Source organism: Sphaeroforma arctica, assembly GCF_001186125.1.
Source record: "Sphaeroforma arctica JP610 unplaced genomic scaffold supercont1.788, whole genome shotgun sequence".
NCBI classification, from domain to species: Eukaryota; class Ichthyosporea; order Ichthyophonida; genus Sphaeroforma; species Sphaeroforma arctica.
The window spans coordinates 24,368-40,004 of NW_014039770.1; the positions used below are offsets into that span (position 1 = coordinate 24,368).

The 15,637-nt window shown below is 44.4% G+C and overlaps 4 protein-coding genes across 4 annotated transcripts; 3 read left to right on the top strand and 1 right to left on the bottom strand.

The window, feature by feature from the left end:
* Positions 1-3,081: 3,081 nt before the first annotated feature.
* SARC_08603 (hypothetical protein) lies at positions 3,082-4,125 on the top strand (the record flags this gene model as incomplete). The annotated part of the gene is made up of 1 exon (XM_014297415.1): positions 3,082-4,125. The coding sequence occupies one exon, from the start codon at positions 3,082-3,084 to the stop codon at positions 4,123-4,125; it is 1,044 nt and encodes a 347-aa protein (XP_014152890.1).
* Positions 4,126-4,551: 426 nt separating this feature from the next.
* On the top strand, positions 4,552-5,166 carry SARC_08604 (hypothetical protein; the record flags this gene model as incomplete). Its single annotated transcript, XM_014297416.1, has 1 exon — positions 4,552-5,166. One exon carries the CDS (start codon positions 4,552-4,554, stop codon positions 5,164-5,166), a length of 615 nt encoding a protein of 204 aa, XP_014152891.1.
* Positions 5,167-11,154: 5,988 nt separating this feature from the next.
* Positions 11,155-12,267, top strand: SARC_08605 (hypothetical protein; the record flags this gene model as incomplete). Its single annotated transcript, XM_014297417.1, has 2 exons — positions 11,155-11,259; positions 11,958-12,267. The coding sequence occupies 2 exons, from the start codon at positions 11,155-11,157 to the stop codon at positions 12,171-12,173; spliced, it is 321 nt and encodes a 106-aa protein (XP_014152892.1). The 3' UTR covers positions 12,174-12,267.
* Positions 12,268-14,848: 2,581 nt separating this feature from the next.
* Positions 14,849-15,591, bottom strand: SARC_08606 (hypothetical protein; the record flags this gene model as incomplete). The annotated part of the gene is made up of 2 exons (XM_014297418.1): positions 14,849-15,349; positions 15,412-15,591. The coding sequence occupies 2 exons, from the start codon at positions 15,589-15,591 to the stop codon at positions 15,230-15,232; spliced, it is 300 nt and encodes a 99-aa protein (XP_014152893.1). The 3' UTR covers positions 14,849-15,229.
* Between the last annotated feature and the right edge of the window lie 46 nt (positions 15,592-15,637).

Below are 15,637 nucleotides of genomic sequence, written 5' to 3' on the forward strand. Positions count from 1 at the left end.
ATCATGGAATATGTACAATGAGGGCCTTGATGTGCTTGCGCATGTTCTGTTTGTTCTTGAGGTGTGAGTGAATGGCATATTTAGTGCCATCACAAAAGAGATTCAGAGTGTATTTGCTACCATCACGTCTTTCAGGCATGTAACCTTGAAGGTTTATATGAATTGTTTGCCAGGGTTATGCGATGTATCTGTGGTTGCGTGTTGGACATGTTTGTTTTATCACAGCACTTAGAAATCATTTGCAGTACGCGGGCATCGAGAGCCAATATCGAGGCAAGAAATAGCATAATTCTGTGATACAAAGGGATCACAAAACTCATATGTACGACAAGTAAGAAGGAAATAAAGACTACTTGGAATCATAGATTTGTGTGTTTTAACAGGTTATAGGCCTATGCTAGTACACACGGTAGATAGCTTTCTATAATTAACACACGGTGACAATTGCATTGACCAGTATCCTAGAGGTAAACACACGAATACGAACACGACTACGCTATACAAAGCAATATCAGCTTTATGCAACACATACTTGAAGAATTCCAAATCAATCAACTGAACACCAATGAATAATCCACACTATCAAAAAGAATCTGCACCCACACCCATGGCAAATACACAACCAGATTAAGCTATAGTACAACCTACCCCTAGTATCACAATCATCGTGTACGTCGACAATCTAGTTGCAATCGGCGAACACAACACTACATCACATTGGTGAGCAATCTGATTGAACTCCTGTTATTTGCCTGAAGGCTTCAACTCAGGCAACGAAGTAATCGCTGTCGCAGTACGCATCTGGTCTGTATGTACAGTTTACAGAACAATAGAAGGATGTAACACTCATCTCAAAAATATCATCCAACGTGTCAACGAATGTGGCATCAAGAAAGGATCACTAACCACACAAGCCGTACGCGGTATAGCACAACTTGACACCATATACACACAATACAACGATACACGACATAAGTAAGATACATCGATAGAACAGTTCGATCCTCTTGGAGAGGAGCTGATCTACTTAGGCCACGAACATACCAAAATTACGCAAAACTCATAGGTCGATACCATGACAAGAATGAAGAACATGAATTACTCCCACGAAAGATGAATGAGCTCGAGGATAAACTAGTTCAGACACAATCTAAACTGTATCTCAAGGAAGAGAACAAACCGTTTAAGCAGGCTTTAGAATCAGAAATAAACAACTTGACAGCCGATCTGTCTCAGGCACATATGGAGATCAAACAACTGCGTGTCTCTGCTGTAACCCATACAAGCAGCAGACAGCAATTGCCGACGTAAACTGATTAATTCTCTCGACAACTCTCAACACAGTTTACAAACCTCATCTATCTAAACCACCACACAAGCTATTTGCACACATTTGCAGACCCAACAACACTGGTAGCAATAGAGGGTTCTGGTCAACACTACACGAACCCACTAGTTTCAAATCTAGCAGATCAACCGAACAATCCATGCAGAAGCTAGAAGAGATACGACAGCGCTCGATAGATATAGGGAAGCAAGTCCCTGAAAAGTACCTTACATATGCACTACTATACAGTTTCTCAGACGAGTATAATGCTCTGTAGCGATATGTTCAAACTTGATACCAGCAAGTTAACAATCGATGAAGCATATACTATGGCACTGAAGTTCGAAGGTGACACTTAGATATAGAAGAGAAGCCTAACGGTGAGCCCAACCGCATCCTTGCATTCCAGTAGAGCAATGACGACAAAGCCAAGAAACCCAAGCCTACCCCTAGACCATGCCCACTTTGCAAAGAAGTAGGACACAACATTTACACCTGTCCAACCTCAATATGTCAACGCGGTTGCGCATCAGACCACATGGGTAGCAAATGCACAGAGGATTGGAATTAGCTGATTTGTACGAAGTGCACTAGGGCAAACCACAGGGGCCAAGCGTGTATGAAGTGAAGGAACGAGGTCCAGGACAAATGTATCACATCAAGTAGTATTGAGCGCCAAAGCCAAGAGATGATTCCGACATGATAGCATAGTTGAGGGGCTGTACAGGGGCGCCAGTCAGTATGAATTAGACAAACCATAGCAATAAATGTGTGTGACGGATGAAGGTATGTTCCTTGTTGCGTATGATGTATGGTTGTAAGTGCAATCGATATGTAACAGTGTTTCACCATCTCACACATGAAGGAACTGTTATAATCATGACGAGTAATGTGTCACATGATGCATTAACTGTTATAAATTCAAAGATATGTTACCATTTAGCATTAGCATAGCGGATATTGTAGTCAATAAATGAACTTTGTGCCAATCGTCGACGACACCTCCGTCTAGGCCAGTAAAGAGCGGTAGTTTTAGGGTTTAGCTAGCATTCACACGTGACTATTGATCTCGATGTCCCGTATACAGCAATCTTGTGTCTGCTAATACACACTTAATCGCAATCGGTAAACTCATCGATGAACTACGTATAGACCGCCAGGAAGTGTACGTCTCTACAACTGCAGCCTTGGCACTTCTGACATTTACTACAAGCGACCTGTACCACGTACGTAAACACAATCAAGATTTACAGACTGAGCTTGACGGTTCAAACGCCATAATGTGCAACTTGGGGAATAACATAATCTACTTTTAGCTAAACACGAAACACTGAACAGAACACGCGCAACTCTCCGACAGTCATACAAAGACTCAATCACGCCTCTAAGAACAAACAGACCAATCGACTGACAAACCCAGTGCTCTTCAGGCTGAGCTCAATTACACGCGCATAGAACTCCAAGAAAAACTCAATATAATCGATCATCTAGAGCGCGCAACCAAGCCGAAACCAGCCACGTATGCCGACAAGTACGGTATCACTGCCGACGATCCTAGTGTTGCGCTTTCAGAGTGACCAAAATACAAAGAGATGTACAAGCGCACTAAATTGGAGAATTGGGAGAATTTCGGACCTTGTATAATAAGACTCAAGATGGAGCTCGCACGTTGTGGTGTTCTTCATCGCCTCCACCCTGCCTCTGACAAGATATGTGGTACCGACGTACTAGTCGATGCACGATGCCGTCGTATTATGATCGACTCCATTCAGGAAGAGCTCATTAACACTGTATACAAGAACCACTACTCTAAGTCGCCTTCCGAATTCTTTACCTATATCTGCATCACAAACAACTCTGGTAGTCACGGACGCTTCTGGGACTGCATGCAACGCCTTTTCAACTTTAAGGCATCAGGTACCACAGAGAAGACCATGCAGGCTTTGGAGGAAATTTTCCTAGGCCTCCTCGATGCTGACGAAGTTATTCCAGATGAATACCTTATCTGTGCTCTACTTTATAGTCTGGTTAACGAATACCAGCTCCTCCGATCCAATGTCTTCGATCTCGACACCGACAAACTCGATGTCAACGAGGTCTATCGCATGCCTCTTAAATTCGAAGATGACCACCAAATTTCCGCATGCAATACTGCCACAGGAATCAACGCGCTCACTACGAAAGATTTGAATGAAGCAAAGGACAAACGTTCACCTCGTGAGATCACATGCCCCTTATGTAAAGACATCGGTCACGGTATCGACTGCTGCTGCAAATCAATCTGCCGCAGATGCGGCTCCAGGGATCACATTGGCAAGAAATGTCTCGTCGACAGTGCGACTCTCACATGTAGCAAGTGTGACAACAAAACAGGCCGAACAACTGAAGATACGGAGCCCTATCCACAGGAACTCATGCTGTACATAGTTTCACAACTCCCCGCCCTGCTACTCCACATGATCTACCTGAGTGCCACTATAAGCTTAATATACTCAATGCTACCTCACAAGGGCCCGCGCAAACGTTACCCTTACTGCTTCACTTATCGACTCCGGAGCAGTGGTTCATATACGTTCCACACAGATGGCGTCAAAGAATTACACACTGGTTGCTTTATCGTAGAGTTCCCTGTTAAGAGTCAAATTATCCTTAATCCCAGGCCTTGGCCCAGTTCTTATTATGCCAACCGCGACTCAAAATATTTTATTCGTACAATTACTACAACGACACAATTATGGCATATATTTCCCGCCGGAACCGAATGCCTCCGTTCCCACCGAGTGTTGCATACTCGATAACAAGTCTTACATCCTATCCCAACCCACAATGGCCAATACACAGCGGCCAGCTTCACAGCCAGCACCATTGAGAACTGACAAGACCGGTTAGGACATCGATCCGACACACCACAAACGCTGTCTCAGAGCAACATCACGCCTACCCCCCTACCCAAGCCTTCGCACGATGACTGGATGTTGAATCCTACTCTCGTTCAAAAACACGTCACTGATGTCTTCGGCGCGATAGACATCGATCTATTTGCGCAGAAACACAATACACAGGTCTCTATCTATTGTAGCCTGGAACAAGATACACCATTGCATGACGCCTTCAAACAGTCATGGAATCAACCAAACACACATCTTCACGGTAATATACTTTTTCGTATCAAAACATGGTGCGAGGCACTTCACAAGCTTGAAAAGGAATATGGCCTTATTACAATGGTCTTTCCACTTCAACCTAACATACACAACTACAACCAGACGAAACTTCAGTTACACTCATACGTAGAAGTCATCAAAACCACCGCCGATACATTCTTGCAATCTGGCACCGAGATTCCCGGACCACCTAAGTGGCGATATATCTGCATTGCTCGAGTGGTCAGTACTATACACACAGTTCCACCAACAACAGAGCTCCTAGACGCCAAGGCCAAATGCACATATCGTCCGCGCGCCACCCCTGTGCCCGCAAATGCGCAGACGTCCAGTGTCACGCAAAACAAAGGACGAGAATACTTTGCCACCAGTTGGAATGTCTTTCATGTTGACCTACACACGGGTTTACCTGCTTTCCCGACTGGCTATGCATACAACATCAAATATGTAGATGCTAATAGCGGACAACCTTTCATCTATCCACTCAACCACAAAGACGATACCAGTGCAACATTAGACCTCTTCTACACTGACATAGGCAAGACTACCTCGCAAATCTCCGAGAACTCAAATGCGATCGTGGTGGAGATTTTGTCTCCAAGGATTTTACCCGTATCAACACACTCCAGCACGTTATCTAGCCTAGGAGAAGACCACATTGAAGTATGCGAATGATAGAATCATTGGCCAATTTAAGTGGAAAAGAATCAGTTTTAAGTGTAAAAAAATTATTCCAGTGCTACTGTCTATAATAGTGCACATGCGGACTAACGGATAAGAAAAGTTGTCTGATTTGTGGTTTTTAGCTTGACAACTGTCGCAAACCAGAGGTCCAGCTGCAATCCTTGTCATATGGCGCTTAGTACCACAGCGACCACAGCCACGCATATACACATTGACAGTACGGTTTGTTGGCCAGTAGATAAAGCACGGTGAGCGTCCGGCTGGTGGACGCGTGCGGGTGCGGTGTGGTAGGTAAAGTGAATGACTGAATTAACCAACCTAGTATTAGGTTTGTTTGTTGAGTCATTTACCTTATTTACTACAAAACTGGAAAGTGTTGCGAGTACTTCGATCTTAGTCCACACGATCCGCTTCTGGGAGGATTTATCTTAACCTTCCCCGTTGGGTGATAGTGCTGGCTTACCACCGGCTGATTCGCTCCTATCACAAAATTTACCCAAGACGAGATTATGACTGAACCACCCAACCTAAACCAACCGACCTGGTACTTGCCATGTCTGCGAGAAACAGCTCTTATTTTTCGGTTTTCCTTCAAGGCGATCAGAATACTTAACGAGTTGCTGAGATGTGGCTTCAGTTGACGAGAGGACTCTCTTTGCTTGACGAGAAGGGCAAAGTGCCGCTACTTTGGGCGCATTGAGAAAGTTAGGATGTTTGGATATTTGCAGTTGAGCAAGAGTAGTCTTGACGCCACGACTAACCAAGAATTGGCAAGTTTATCCCTGCTGCTTAGGCTAGAGACCAATAGGAAAATATCGATATTAAAAATCATCAGTGGAGATAAGAATTCCGCGTCGGGGCGTCTTAGAGCTTGGTGCGACGAGCGGCCTATGTACGCATGTGTTCATCAGCCTCACGTTTAAAAGTAGTATCCAAGATGGGGTAGCTAGGTGCCCTTGGTTGAGGGAGCTTACTACCTCATCAGATAGATATTAAATAATCAGAGATTGCGCCTTAAGGTATTTGCTGTCCTCTCGGTATACAGGAAGGAATATATACTTGCCAAATGGTCCGTGGGAGGGTAGGATGACGGAGCGGAGTCAGAGCATGTAAGAGTTCATTTTCGATCTCTGCTGACACCCGGTGCGAACCTTCCCAGAGGTCAATATTGAGGCCATCCTTGACAAGGACAGTCCAGGACACCGTAACGCCCTTTCTGGTGAGCTGAATACTAGATAAGATAATGTCAATATTATCTAAAATAGGCCCATAACCTAAAGATACCTATGTACGGATTTACTAAAAGACCAAACTCCATTGTTGATACTAGGTAAGGCTTATAATAAATTTATTGGTCCTGTTGTCAATTCAAAGTGGACCATGCTGGTTTTTTGTAAACCAAGCTGGTTTCTTGTAAAACAGGATGTGGGGAAAAACCCATGAGTTGGGGGTTTGGTAGACAGGACTAGGTTTTACTCCGATAGTGACTTGCCAAATGGTCCGTGGGAGGGTAGGATGACAGAGCGGAGTCAGAGCATGTAAGAGTTCATTTTTGATCGCTGCTGACACCCGGTGGGAGGTGGTATCCGATATTTATTCAGATGTTGCTTTCCCAGAGATCAATATTGAAGCCATCCTTGTCAAGGACAGTCCATGACACCGTAGCGCCCTTTGTGGTGAGCTGAATACTAGATAAGATAATGTCAGTATTCTCTAAAATAGGCCCATAACTTAAAGAGACCTATGTACGGAGTTACTCAAAGACCAAACTCCATTGTTGATACTAGGTAAGACTTATAATAAAGCTATTGGTCCTGTTGTCAATTCAAAGTGGACCATACTGGTTTCTTGTAAACCATGCTGATTTCTTGTAAACCATGCCATGAGTTGGGGGTTTGGTAGAAAGGAATAAACTAGGTTTTACTCCGATAGTGAGGCTGTGGCCTGTGAGTGACTGGGTGTGGGCCTGTGCCCTGTGAGCCCGTGAGGCCATGAGCATGTGAGGCCGTGGAATCGTGGACGTGAGGCATGAGGCGTGAGGCTTAAGGCAGGAGAAGCGGACTCTCTCGTGGCCCCGTGTGGGCAACTGGGACCTGGGTATCGAATACGGAATAATCGCAGTCAAACAGCAGCCAGCAGGTCGCAACTCGCAAGTCGCAGCTCGCAAGTCGCAACTCGTGACTGAGTACTGACTCGTCACTTCAGCAGTCGTCACAACGATGCTCATTTTACGTCCTTTTTTAAATTAAAAAAAAGAAGGAACATTGCCAAACGCGGAAATGCCAAATTGCCAATACATACCAGTGATATTTACCACTGATACCAGCTTCTCAGGGCTGTAGCCTGTAAAAGTGTAGGCTTTACGCCGCTGCGGTAGCAAGTAGCCGCCTGTAGGCCGTAGGGAGTGTAGGCTTCGCGGGCGCCTTCGCCTTCGCTGACGCTCTTTTAACACACACACAAGTCAAAAGTGACACAAGAAGAAAATGAAGAATGTAGTGCGCGAAATTGAGTAATTTGTGCTCTATATGGTTTAAGGAAAACCACCTTGTGGCAGAGAAAAGCTTTGTTAATTCGCACTGTTTACTACTCAAGTTGTAAACCTCTATAGTTGTTAGAATGAACTTATGGGCACACTTTATCTATACTTATACAGTATAATCAGTAACTTGTGCACAACACTCAGTGTCCACTATAATAATCTACAAGATATATTACTGCATATTTAGATAACCTAGCATTAGTCTAAGCGTCTTCCACCGTAACTTATACTCATGTCGACATCCAATAGTCTTTCTAAAGGTCGATCGTTCAACAGAGCCTTGCTCATCACATCCTTCATAAAGCAACATCCATAACTTCACTCACATGTGCGCATCATCATCTTATGGCTTCACATCTGTATATTCTGAGTTCAGGTATGTATACTTCGATGTATACTGTACGATATACTGTTTTCCACTAATCAATCTTTATCTGATGTTCATAACATCGATTCGTTATGTCGTGTGAACATCACATCTGCTCTTATCACATCATCACATTTCATCACTGCCGTGTTATCAGGTAGTTGCACATATAATGCTGTTCTTATATCACGTACTAACCTGTTATATGCTTGTTAATAATCCTCATTCTCCAAAATGTGCCTTCTTCATGTTCAATACCAGAATCTCATATATATTATATTATCACATGTGTGCTTATATTAACCTCAACATCACAAATTATATTCTCATGTATAAATTATATATGCCTAATACCACACTGAAAATTATTTCATATTGGAGTAAACTTCTTCTGAATGGAATGTGGCAGAGTACGATGTGCGCATTACACGCCCCTCCACAGAGACAAGTACCGTAATACGCGTCTCTGTGGATTCTGCACAGTGTTACCTGACTGTAGTATGAACATATATCAGCCCAATGGCATAGAACAATATACATATACAGTCGCCAGCATATCAGAAAATTCAAACATCACTTGTAGAAAACAGCAACACGAAAAATACAACACGTATGTGCCTGACCGCTTTAAGTAATTGTGTTGTGATTTCTTGTGTGACAAACACGACAATTCCGCAATGGTACAAAATGCTGCAGAAATGTGTTTGGACGGACACCTATGTGAAAAAACATCATCATCAAATCACCACAAAAGCACAACAGAAGTTCCTCAGACCCATAAATCAGATATAAAGGGTGACTTACTACTAAAACACGAGATGCACACTGTAAAAACAGACTATAGCCGTCATTGCTATGTACAACATTTAATCTATCAAACATTACTCGTGGGAGGGAACGTTACGAACCCCTCATTACCCCACATAAACTCGGAAATAGAACCACTACCCGCGCATGACAATATCAATATCCGGCACGAGTTATATAGTCGTTTTGCAATCACGTACCGGGACTTCAACAGACGTGTTGCCCAAGTACCACGACCTTACTACAACAATCGGCCCTTCCATGCACCCTTGCGTCAAACAGATCGGGGGAATCCTACTAAACTGGAGGTGTCCTATAGCGGATTCGAGAATAGTGACAACAGCATGCCCGCACTATTGTCGGACAGTAGCGATCGTGAGAACGAGCAATCTCAAGCGCCTTCGAGAAACCTGGACAAGGCGCACGCATACTCGAACAAATGAACAAACGCCTGGGATACCCACATCACCTCGTAGCATTCATAAACGTGCAGCCTACCGCAATGTCCGAGCAAATAAACTAAGAGTCTTCATAGACGATATGACACTGGCAACCAGAGAACAAGGTATGCGAACAAATGTGACTTTGATTTTTTTATCATGTATAAAAGGTGCGGTGCTAATACAAATCGGTGGCCATTCAGGTCAACACAGAAATGTCGCATCGCACATGTATATCTAAGGGGCTATGACCACTGAGTTCTTCTTAGTAACGAATATATATATAAGTAATGTAATAGGTATACTATTAAGATGAGATCATCTGGCGATACCAGTATCCTCATTCATCCAGTTGTCCATCTGCGTCTGGCGTAGTGATTGATTATAACCCATCTGTGTGCACATTCGCAGCTGAGAATGGGAGACACCCGTAGATTTCAAGTATGTCACCAGCTCTGGCAAGAGCTCAAACGAGGTGACAATTGCGGTACACAATGTAGCACAATGTTGCTCCTAGGTAGATCACACAGCTGTTGATATCGTCCCCAAACGGACCGCATCCGTTGGGCCCATTCCTTGGCTGCCTTGGATGTTAAGAAGTACAGGCAAGGCGATTAATATGTGTAGAGTCTGTCTCCTCATACTCATATTTATCCGTGTGGTAGTAATCGATGAAAGCACGATGTATCTTCACTGTCTTATTCTTGTATAACAACACGTGAAGAGTAGTGCTTTCATGTCCAATGGGTTCCGCAGGAGCATACCAGTGGGCACATAGTTTATGATGGCCAATGTCACGCCAAAATCAAACTGTTGTTCCTACTGGGATTTGTGGTGTGTCTCGCCGCGACTTGTCTGCGTTACATTGTTGTGTAAGCCGTCGTCGTGTATACAAACGAGTTGCAATACGGTCTCTGATGACCGCAGGAAGGCCAATATCCTCGACTAGCATAGTACCAATCTTATCCTATAAGGTCAATTGTTTGGACCCATCGTACTACCAGTATGAAGAAAGAAGGGAGAAAAGTCTGTCTGCGGCACGACTGTGGCATTATGGGCTGACGCCGCTGCGTACACATTCGACACCCAGTCATAGTATGTCGATGACTCATTTAGGGGGCCATCCACTCTTCCTGAGTGCGTATAGCCCTCTCTACCCTTTCATTTCATCCATGATGTGCGACTGAAGTAAGATGCACAAACATGCCTTGCTCTAACGTTCCGCAGAAGCATACCAGTGGGCACATAGTTTATGATGGCCAATGTCACGCCAAAATCGAACTGTTGTTCCTACTGGGATTTGTGGTGTGTCCCGCCGCGACTTGTCTGTGTTGCATTGTTGTGTAAGCCGTCGTCGTGTATACAAACGAGTTGCAATACGGTCTCTGATGACCGCAGGAAGGCCAATATCCTCGACTAGCATAGTACCAATCTTAACCTATAAGGTCAATTGTTGGGACCCATCGTACTACCAGTGTAAAGAAAGAAGGGAGAAAAGTCTGTCTGCGGCACGACTGTGGCATTATGAGCTGACGCCGCTGCGTACACATTCGACACCCAGTCATGGTATGTCGATGACTTATTTAGAGGGGCCATCCACTCTTCCTGAGTGCGTATAGCCCTCTCTACCCTTTCATTTCATCCATGATGTGCGACTGAAGTAAGATGTACAAACATGCCTTGCTCTAACGCGAAGTCTTTAAAACCTCTTGCAATCGAATACACTATCCTTGTCAGCAGTAATTTGTTGAGGAAGCCCTCACGGAAACACTTGCTCACGCATGAACTTAATAACTCTCATAGAGGTTTTCATTGCTTGCGTAAAGATGCTAACCACTAATAGTTTATACATCTTATATACTGCTACCAGTACCGAGGATTCGCCAGTAGGAGCCATTGGAATGTCCACGACGTCCAGGCTCCAGTTGGCGGTAATGACCACTGTTCGCTCGGGTTGATGCAACAATCCTAAAGATTCTGGAGGTGGCCTCCCATACTGCTGGCATTGTGCACACACCCTTCCTATCATCCGCAACTGAGGTCGTAGATTGTCCCAACCAAGCACATCTTTGGTCAAGTACTTCAAGCGGGTCTGCGCGGCGTGAGCATACGCCAAGTGGAGGTACTGCAAGGATTTGACAACTTGGGCACCTGTCAGCTCCACACCACACAACTTGCGTGTTGGACATGCCAAAAGAACAGGCCAAGGGTCCGTTGGTAGAGGAATAGCCTTGCGTCGAAGTGCAGAGCCTGCTTCACTACCCGTTTCCGCCGTAGAGGCGACGTTTACTGACACAGCGATGACTGGTATGCCACATGTCTCTACCCTTGCTTACTCTTGTTGGCGTCGTACATATTCTATAAAACATTGCTCAGTCTTAAGTAGTGCTTGATCTAAGCTTGACATTCCCTCCACTTCTATTGGTGGACAAGACCCTATGACTAAAGAAGCAGCTACTTGTCGCGCCCCATTCCTCACAGCTTTGTGATCCATCTGTACCTTAACAGCTAATTGCGTTTGTGATGGCGTACGAGGCACTGTATCCACGACGTCTTCTCCACTAGCCAAGGCTTCGCACTTTCTCCCTATATCGGCACTCAATTGTATCGTCTTGGGCCTAATCTACAGATGAGAGTGACGAAGGACGGTGGCCCCGCATCTTCCCGACCGTGCCTATTGAATACTCCTGCACATTTCGGGATGACTATAGGGTCGTCGGCCAATAAGCCAACCATAATCGAGAACCAACCTGTTCAGGGCCAATATGGACAGACTAACGTGCACCAGGCTTTTCTTCCTTTGCCTTCTGTACTACTGCTGGTAACAGAGTCCAAGGGGGATTAAAGAACCAGTTTACACTGGGGTCGCCCCAGTGTCGTACAAATACCCCCCCCCTTTTAACGTAGGAACACAGTAATTAGGGAGTATCGCATTGCCGGGGAGTGCAAACTCGTCAGCCGTATGTGGCCCCCAACGTTTATCGGCAGCGCGGAAGTATTGAGACGTCAATTGGTATTCTTCTGTGGAAGGCATAGACACCAGGGGATCAGCGAAGTGTACTCGAAGATCCTCACTGCCCCCTCTTAGGCGCAAAATAGGGTCTATGGTGACACACAAACGTGATAACACATCTGCGACCGGACTGACCTCTCCGGGTATGTGAACTATTTCTACGTCGAAGTCGCGTACCACGTTAAAATATCGTCACATTTGTCTGCCTCTCATATCATACACGAATGACTCCCTAGGCTTATAAAATAGTACAACTAACGGTTGGTGATCTGTGTATAAACGTATTACTTTCGTCGTTCGTCTCAGTATCCGTACATTCTTTCGTATTCCATACACCAGGGCCAACGCCTCTTTATCAGAAATGTGACAGGCCTTCTGTGCCCCATCATAACGCGACGAGAAGCTGACTGGAAGAAAGTTACCGTCTCTCAACACAGTAAGTACCCCACCTATCCCCACAGACTCACATGCATCTGCAAACATCACGAGTTGTTCTGTAGGAAGCGGTTCGACCAACACTGCACATTGCCTCAAAAATTCCACAATTTTGTGAAATGCTGCTCGTTGTGGTTCTTCCCATGTGAAAATGCTGTCTTCTTTGAGTAGTATGGCCACAGGTTGTAGTATCCTCGCAAAATTGGGCGCGTACTCAGCCCACCAACGTACTGTATGATACCATGACTTCAGTAGGTCTTTCGATGTTGGTTCACTAAGTTCTAGCAGAGCATGTAGACGCACATCATCCATTGTTGATCCTCTGTAGTCGACCAACCTTCCAATAACCACCACCGGAGTTCTATACTGAGCAACCATATATTTTGACAGTCTTTATTGCACATTATACCGTTGACACCTCTCCATGAACAGCTTGAGACACTACCAGTGTTCCATTGGGTCGTTGTGTGCAAATAATATGTCATCTATATAGCAGACCAGATTATCCAATCCTGCAAATATATCCTCCAACACTTGCTGACACCTCCATGATGCCTCCTTTAACACGAAGGGCATCCCTACAAATGAGTCTCTTCCAAATGGTGTTTTAAAAGACAAGTATTTATGTGACTGAGGCGCCACCCTCAACTGACAGAATGCCTGACCCATATCCATGGTCGTTATATAGTTTTTGTTCTTTAACTTCGACAAATAGCCACGTTCTGTAGGTATATGATTAGGTATAGCTCTGAATTGTGTGTTTACTCTTTTCAAATTGACACAACACCGCCAATCGTCTACCACCACAGGTGTTACCCCCGGTTCTTGTAAATCAGATGGGGAGCTGAGCACCACTCGCTCTTCGTAATCTTCTCTGTGATGCCTGCCTTCAACCAAGCTGATACCTTCATAAATAACGCCTTTCCCCGTACTTCGTCGTTATAAAAGTAGCTTCAATATTGAGGGACAGCATCATCGTTCTCATACAACACTAAGTCTGCTACATTCAGGAATTTGAGATGCATGGCATCGTACGCAACAGCCTCAAAGACGGCTAGTAAAGTGTGTGGTTCTTCTTTTGATGATGCTCACACTCTCTCCGCCAGCTTGTATATACCTACGGTTGCAAGATCTGGGTCCATCGCCTTATCTCAGACCTCGTATTCCTGCTCATCATCCATCCACTCAGATGTACAGTAATTTTCACTAAGCCTAGGCAAAGCATGTGTGACTCCTGATGCACTCTTCCTCATGAGTTCCTCATCTTCCTCACATACTGTAGCCGCTATTATGTATTCCATCGCCAGTATTCGAGCTGAATCCATCAGCTCTTCTTGTGGTACTATCGTCAACACTTGTTTCCTCCAAACTATATGCCAACATAACTCCTGCAGACTTTGTATCCCACCAATAAGTCACAGTTCATGGGTATACCTGTTACCACCAAGCACTTCATATCTATCATTTTCGTGTACGTCTTCCATGATGATACTTGTACGTCTACCACCACCTCACCTATGGGTGTTAGTTTACCCATCTCCGCAATACTTGTACGTCTACCACCACCTCACCTCTGGGTGTTAGTTCACCCATCTCCGCAATTCCGGTATACCTCTCCCCGGAATACGCTGATATTGCTATTTCATGCGTTCTACTAAAGCTGTGGTTATCAGCGTAGGAGTAGCATCCAAATCCAAGTAACTCAATCGTTACTCCATTTACTACAGCTATAGCAATGCTCCCATGTCAGTGTTTGTCAGGTACCACAAACTTTGTGGCACTGGCAGCTACTGTCCCAGCTGACTTCACCAGAGCTAGTGGCAGCTCTTGCTACGCCTCCCGCTGGGTTGGCCCTCAAGGCCGCCGCCACGACCGCCTCTTCCTATTTCTTTTTCTGTGTAAAAGTCAGACTTACCAGACTGACTATCGATGTCAATAAGTTAACGTGAAGGAAGTACGATTTCAAAGTAAATTAGCACTTTGTAATTTTAAGTTTAACTTCAGCCCTTGGTAATGAGACAAAGATTAGGGATGTAAGACTGAGACTTTTGTCTTTGTGGCTCCGCTCTAATCACTCAATATTTCGGTCTAGATTTATTCGGTGTCAGTAACTAAGATCAGATTTAATTTCATTGGATGCATGATATTTCATTCTATATCATTTCATGCCTCGCAACAACCTTCCAATCGCAATTACAAATAAAACAACTCTAAGTCCAACTTAAGAAAAAGAAAAAGAAATAAAAAAACACCATGATGGTACTGTTGAATGTCTGTACCAATACCCCATCACATGGTACCTAGCTCTCAATCCCATTTTTTTTTTGCTTTCAGCAAATTGTTTTGGATCTTATAAGCGGTAGCCCACCGGTTTCATAGGCTATCTCTACTATCGCTTTATCTTACTCTTTCGAATAGCAGGCTAGCACAAAGTTGTGTAGATCAACTTCTACTTATTTTAAGTTTTTCATGACTTGAGACGCAAAGTCTTCGTGCTTAATCATGGGCTGATATGCCAGCTCTGACAATCGGATACTCAAAGCCGGAGCGATTAAGATGATGCCACTGGTTTCCTTTTTCGTGAGGATAGAAGGCTAAAGTTGTCCTTCTTAAAGTTTGATGCTGCAGTGGTCACCTTCTTGCTATTGAGAGCCAATGCCTCGTCATTCATTTTCTTGGCCATTGACGAGTCTTTAGTGATATCTACTGTTGCAGCCGTACCTTCCACGGCTCCTTGGGCAATAGTTGGAGCCACCTTTAAACTTTTTAGACTCCAGTCATCGATACCTTTGATTTCAATACTTTCTCTGAACATGTTGGTCCATGCTTTAAGCAAGATTGTCTTGAATACGTTCTGTTTA